The following is a 7,489-nucleotide window of genomic DNA, read 5'->3' as shown; positions in this document are numbered from 1 at the left end:
GTGTGTGTGTGTGTGTGTGTGTGTGTGTGTGTGTGTGTGTGTGTGTGCAAGTGCATGTTTAAGATTGGTGCCACAGCTAATCCACCTCAGCAACACAAAAATGGCTACATCTCTCTCAGCCAGTTTATAGACCCTGACCTCAAATTTGGTGCGGTAGTAGCTGAGAGTCATCCCCAAAACATACTCCCAAACTCCATGATCACATGAGATCTGTTTTTTAAACTTGCCTTTTTGCCATAGGAGCTAATTGTGTGTTTCTGTTAGCAAAATATCTTGTGAACCACTGTAAGAGTTTTAATGGACCTCTCAGAAAGTAATCACTAGCTGTACATATGCAACTCATTGACAACGATAGTCAATTCAATAGCACAATTCAAGATGGCCACCGCAGCTAATTGACTTTAACTAGCTACATAAAAAAATTGTATTAGTCAAGTTTACACATTTTTGTTGCCAGTTCAAACAGCGTTAATCTATCTGAGTCAATGTTAGTTTAAAATTATAAGCAATTTGCATATATATATACACACACACATATGTATATATACACATATATATACAGATATCTTAGACCTTGTTGCTAAAGAGGGTAAACTTTATTTATTAGGTGACTTCAATATCAACCTCTTGAATGAGAACAAACATCACTTAGATGACCTTACAAATATTTTGTCTTCAAATTATTGTTATCCCCTCATTTGTAAGTCCACTAGAATAACTCCTCAGTCCTCTACATTGATAGACAATATGTCTACTAATGCATTGACTGACGTTATAAAATCTGTTATTCTTTATACTGATATTTCAGACCACCTTCCTGCTTTTCAGTTTTCTTCCATAATTAACAAACAGTCCACAAATAAATCAAAGAGAGTTTATTTTAGAAATTTCAATGAAAGTAACATTAACAACTTCTCAGATATACTAGCAAAGATGTTTTGGGAAACGGTATATGAAGTTTCTGATGTGAATGTGGCCTATAAAATATTTTATGCAAATTTTCATTCCGTTTTTGACAAATGTTTTCCTCTGATTTCTAAAGGTAAAGGAAGTTCTGTAAAATTTAACAAACCATGGTTTACTACAGAACTTAGGAAATCTGTTTTAAAGAAAAATAAGCTATATAAAAGATTTTTGCAAAACCCAAGTCCTTTAAATTTAGCAACATACAAAAAGTATAGGGATAATTATAATCACCTCATTAGAAATACTAAACAAAATTACTATAGTGATCTATTTACTCAATCATCAAATAATTCAAAAACTATATGGGATATTTTAAAAGTACTACTCAACAAGAAAAATGCCTCTACCCCATCCCAGGCTACATTTCAGGACGGCACTTCTATCACAACAGATCCAACACAAATTGCAAATAAATTTAATCATTTTTTTTATAAATGTGGGACCACATCTTGCAAAGAATATTGACAATGTTTCTGATTCTCCTAATTTTACAAATGAAAATTATCCCTCTTTAAATACATTTGATCCAATAAAACCTTTAGAAGTACTTGATATCATTAAGAATCTTAAAAATCTGGTATTATTCCACAAGATCTAAAACTTGCCAAGGTCATCCCGCTGTTTAAAGCTGATGACCCATCTGTATTTTCAAATTATTGCCCCATATCAGTTCTCCCATGCTTTTCTAAGATACCTGAGTGATTGGTGTATTCTAGAATCTTGAGGCATCTTGATGCCAACAATATTTTGTATGAGCATCAGTATGGCTTTAGAAAGAATTGTTCTACATATATGGCTCTCTTGCATCTTAGTGAAAATATTTCAACTGCTTTTGAGTAAAATGAATATGCTCTAGAAATTTTCTTGGACTTATCAAAAGCTTTTGACACTGTGGATTATGAAATCTTATTATCAAAAATGTCTTGTTATGGTTTTAAAAATAAGGTTCTGAAATGGGTTGAAAATTATTTGCACAGCAGAGAGCAAATTGTAATTTTTAATGGTAAATTGTCACAGCGGGATGTCCTAAAATGTGGAGTTCCACAAGGATCCATTTTGGGTCCATTATTGTTTCTCATATTCATTAATGATCTACCAAAAGCATCTAGTATTCTGACATCTTATTTGCTGATGATACCAATCTTTTTGTTATATGTATTATATGTATATGTATTTGTATATATATTTGTATATATGTGTGTGTGTGTGTGTGTGTGTGTGTGCAGTGTATGTGACAGACTGATCCACAGCTGAAATCTAATAAAACTGCAAGACATTGTCAGAACAGTTTGCAAGTCCTGAAACAAACTCTTTTGTTGTCATCGCCTGATCCTTTCTGCAAATGAAGCCTCAACATGATGCTTCTGCCAAGATATTCAGCTACAACAGTTTCTGGTGCTCAAGGAAGGACATGGACAAACACAGATCAAGAAAACTTATTCCTTCCCCCCTGCAGCACTCACACTCATAGGGATCTAAAATAGTCTTGACTGTACCTGCTGTGTATCTGAACTCTTCCTTTTACATGTTCTATACATTTATTTCCCCCATTCTTTGTCTGACAGCCTTTGATTCCTTATCTTTTGTATTAGATGCTCAGTTTAGGGCTGGCTCTTTCATAGCTTGGTACAGTTTCACTCTGCCTGCTTTCTAAAATGACACTATTCACTTTTTTCTTTCCCCTGTGAGAGCTTAAGATGTGCTTAACTTCTAGATGAATCTTGTCTGAGAAGTAATGTTTTATGCTTTATGTCAGACTTTTTTTGTACGGTTCCTAATTTGCGACATATGTCAAATGTGATTCAAAAATAGAATGAAAAATGCGGAGAAAAACTAAAACAGAAGCTTTCAGCAGCCTTTAACTTTTTAAACGCATTATTTTGTCAAGACAGACTCCTTTCAATCATTAACTGTCTTCATCATTTGACTTCACCTTAAAAATCAATTTAGAACCACTTATTGCACTTATTTATTTAGTTGACAATTTTCTTTTGAAAGATGTACTAGGAAACGTGGGCATCATTTGAGGAACAGCATATACGCTTGCGATGCTAAAGCACCGCTTGTTCTTTTGTTTGAAATGCTTAATTTAAGTTTAATTTTCAAGATTTTTTTTTCTCTAACAATGAAAAAAATCATTATTTTATTTACTTGTGAATTCTATCAAATATGATTTGATTTGAAGGCAACAACAAAGTAAGTTCTTGGGATATAAAGAAAACGCTTTTTTCCTTAATATCTGGTAAACTAAACTCTTTCTAAGCTTCTATTCTCACCTAAACTTCAGGAAGAGATAACTGTATTAAATAATATGTCATGCATGTTAGGAAAGGCTTCATAAAATGCAGGCAGGTGTGTTTCCACAGAAAAAACGTCTTAGCCAGAAAAGCAACTTTTTTCATGAAATTTCCAAACGACTCCCACCTTCATCTTGCATCAATTACTTCAAGATATTCATGGATTGTCTAAACACACTCATTCAATTAGGCGTGGTAAAATCACATTTTTTGTGTGAGAGCACAGATTTTTCATAGGAGCCAAAATCTCTGTGATGCTTATATGACTGCTTCAAACTGGCATGTTGATTGCATATAATAAATGCCTTTTTATGCTTTAGTGCAGTGGTGTAGTGTATATGATACGCGGGTATACGAAGTATACCCATTAGAAAACCTTGGGAATTTCAGTATACCCACTTAAAAGTGCCCAAATGACACATGACATATTGGGCATGTGTCATTGTCATCACATTTGGAACATTTTATAGACACAATGAGTTGGTTAAACCTTTTATTTATATATATATATATATATATATATATATATATATATATATATATATACTTATGTACTTACTACTTAATACTTGAATATGCTTTGATACTGTTTTATAAAATCTCTAACGTGTTTTTAATACAAAGCCAACTGTTGTACAAAGTTTGTTGTACATTTATTCAAATATAATCATCAGAGACATTTTGAAATGTTCAATATGCTTAAAAATCAAAATAATTTGACAATTACATTGTACTAACTGGTGTAGTTTGGTTTCTAACCACAGTATACCCACTACAAAAACGTAGACTACACCACTGCTTTAGTGTGTATTATTTTCATTGTTTGTGTTTGGGTATGTCATGCATTTTGTTCTTTGTGTTTTCTCTTTGTAGGGTGCACTTCCCACACCCTTTCTGTCTCCTTGGCAGGCGCAGCACCAGGGTTTGACCCGTACCAGCATGCCCCAGCGCAGACACAGTGAGTCACAAACATTTTCTCTTCTTACAACACACCACATCCATCTTCCATTTCCAGGTGAAATATTCTAATTTTCTTAAATGCTCTGTGTATATTTTCTCATTTCTATTTTTAAAATTAGATTTGTCTTATTTTATGGCACTCCTATCATTCCATACACACATCCCCTCTTTTCATTAATCTGTTGTATTCAGTCACAAATTATATGACTTTGTTGTTTTCTTCTAAACCCCCTCTATGTTCCATTGTAATGACTTTTAGTGGCCTCTAGATGTTCATTTAGGAATAATGCATTTATTGTAATTCGCAGCAGGAATAGTTTCAAATTATACTACTTGGTAATTCAGGCTAGAATAACATCAGCCACTGTAGGTTTAGTCGTGGAAAAATACAAGCAAAGCATGCTGTTTGCTTTTAAATGTGATGTGTGTAGTGGAAAACTTCTTTGTGACTTCTTTGAAAAAAGACAGGACTGCAGAAACAGTGATGATGTAGTCACAGCATAACCTCGCCTTATTCCGTTTTACAACAAAGCTTTTGTGTTGTGATGTGTGCACGAGTTGAGGTGAGGCAACGAAAGAACAATAACAACGAGTGAGCAGACTTCACAAAATTCATGTGTAAGAGTGAAGAGCACAAAGTAAAAGAATAAATAATCCACACTGTTCTTTTGATATTTCTCACTGTATCAATAGGAATAAAAAAATAAAGATTTTTTTTATGTGCATTTCAGTTTATTTTAATATCATATTATCTTGTGTTTATGACTATTGTTCAATCAATGAATGCAGCCCAGAATTTAGTCAAGAATCAGAATTATATGAAACTGAAGAGAACTAACTGGAGGAAAGAGGAAAGTACACAGAAACACACAAACAACAGTGTTACATTTACATCTAACATGAAAATAAATTCAATTTCAATTCAGTTCAGTTGATTTATACAGCGTCAAGTCACAACAGAACTCATCTCAGGGCACTGAACAGAAACATGCATATAAAAATAATAATTTAACATTATTTATCTGAGGAGCAGACTGCTTTGAGTTGAACTCCATCATAGAACTCTCATTTTGAGCAAGCATGAAGGCGACAGTGGAAAGGAAAAACTCCCTCATGAGGAAGAAACTTTTAGCAGAACCAGGCTCTGGACAAGCGGCCATCTGCTTCGACCGGCTGGGATAGGGAGGAACAGATACACAATGGCAGGTCAAGAATCACATGTTAAAATAGAAATAGCATCAAATGAAAACTATTCAGTTTTAATAATTCCATCCATCCATCCATCCATCCATTATCTTTACCCGTTTATTCCATTTTGGGTCACGGGGGTCGCTGGTGCCCATGTCCAGCAATCACTGTGCGAGGGGCGGGGTACACCCTGGACAGGTCGCAAGTCCATCACAGGGCCACATAGAGACAAACGAGACAAACAACCATTCACTCTCTCACTCACACCTAGGGACAATTTAGAGTTACCAATCAGCCTAACATGCATGTTTTTGGTCTGTGGGAGGAAACCGGAGTACCCGGAGAAAACCCACACATGCACGGAGAGAACATGCAAACTCCACCCAGAAAGGCCTCCGGACCGGGGTTTGAACCAAGGACCTTCTCGCTGAGAGGCAGCAGCTCTACCAGTTGCGCCACCGTGCTGCCCAGTTTTAACAATTCATTTAAGGAAATGAGGTCAATTTGTCCTCTAGTAGTCTAAGCCTATGGCAGCATGACAAGCCAACCCTAACAATAGGATTTATCAAGAAGAAAAGTCTTAAGTCCAGTCTTAAAACTGGACAATGTGTCAGTCTCCCGGACAGAAACCGGAAGTTGGTTCCACAAGAGAGGAGCCTGATAACTGAAAGATCTTCCTCCCATTCTGCTTCTGGAAACTCTAGGAATCACAAGTAAGCCTGCAGTCTGAGAGCAAAGTGCTATGTTGGGCAAATATGGAACAATAAGATCTTCAATATAAGATGGAGCTAGGTTGTTGAGGGCTTTGTAGGTTAGAAGGAAGGTTTTGAATTCAATTCTGGACTTGACAGGGAGCCAATGGAGAGAAGCTAAAACTGGAGAGATATGATCTCTCCTACTAACTCCAGTTAAGACTGGCAGCAGCATTTTGGATCAACTGAAGACGTTTTAAAGAAGTGTTTGGACACCCAGATAACAAACCATTGCAATAGTCCAGTCTAGACGTGACAAATGCATGAACCAGTTTTTCTGCATCAATTTTAGACAAGATGTTTCTAATTTTACGATTTTGCATAGATAAATGCGGCAGCACGGTGGCGCAACTGGTAGAGCTGCTGCCTCTCAGCGAGCAGGTCCTTGGTTCAAACCCCGGTCCAGGGGCCTTTCTGGGTGGAGTTTGCATGTTCTTTCCGTGCATGCGTGGGTTTTCTCCGGGTGCTCCGGTTAGGTTGATTGGTAACTCTTAAATTGTCCCTAGGTGTGAGTGAGAAAGTGAATGGTTGTTTGTCTCGTTTGTCTCTATGTGTCCCTGTGATGGACTTGCGACCCGTCCAGGGTGTACCCCGCCCCTCGCACAGTGATTGCTGGACATGGGCACCAGCGACCCCCGTGACCCAAAATGGAATAAGCGGGTAAAGAAAATGGATGGATGGATGGATAAATGCATAAACTAATGGATTTTGTTTCATTAGATAAATGCAACCTTGTGTAAGTTCTGCATGTGAACAAACTAACTAGATGTTGTCAACGAGGCATTTCTTAAAAATAAAATAATACAGTCAACATGAAAATGATTGGAGGTTGTTGTGATTATATCTGACATTTCAATGGCTTGTTTTTTTAAATAATGTTTGACCTTTTCGAATGAGCTTTGTTTAAATGTAGGTTTGAAATGCATCTAGCCGAATCAATGTTTGTCTATACACCTTTTGAAGCTGCCTTCTTTCCTACTTGCAATTAATTTCACTCACTCTCCTTGTTGTTTAAACTCTCCCTCTTAACTCACACACTCTCTGAAAGAAATCTATTTGGATCTCCCTCATTCTCTCTCCTCTGCCTTTGCCTCCTCAATGCATAACATCTTTGGCAAGCAGTGGAGCAGCTAGTGCAGTACTTCTCTGACAAAGTGTGGTACAGTAGCCCTTACTCTCCTGTGAAATGCAGCCCTCTCAGACCTGCTCACTGAACTGTGGTCCGGTGACATATGGCCCAGCAGAAGCATGCCATTCTACATTCATCTGCATGATTTCATTTTGGCTTTCAGTTTTGACTTTGTGTACTTTTCTTTGGGACATTAG

At 36.6% G+C, this 7,489-nt stretch overlaps 1 protein-coding gene across 1 annotated transcript in view; it reads left to right on the top strand.

Annotated features, from left to right (window-relative positions):
• Window positions 1-7,489, top strand: part of ccser2a (coiled-coil serine-rich protein 2a) — a gene marked incomplete at its 5' end in the record, with an annotated part of 25,944 nt that overhangs the window by 15,257 nt on the left and 3,198 nt on the right. The window contains 1 exon segment of the mRNA XM_037686085.1: window positions 4,137-4,221. Coding sequence (XP_037542013.1) covers window positions 4,137-4,221 — 85 coding nt within the window.

The sequence above is a fragment of the Nematolebias whitei genome, chromosome 1 (assembly GCF_014905685.2).
Source record: "Nematolebias whitei isolate Nwh7 chromosome 1, NemWhi1, whole genome shotgun sequence".
NCBI classification, from domain to species: domain Eukaryota; kingdom Metazoa; phylum Chordata; class Actinopteri; order Cyprinodontiformes; family Rivulidae; genus Nematolebias; species Nematolebias whitei.
Note: the sequence above shows the minus strand (reverse complement) of the source record. Positions and strands in the feature narration are given on the sequence as shown.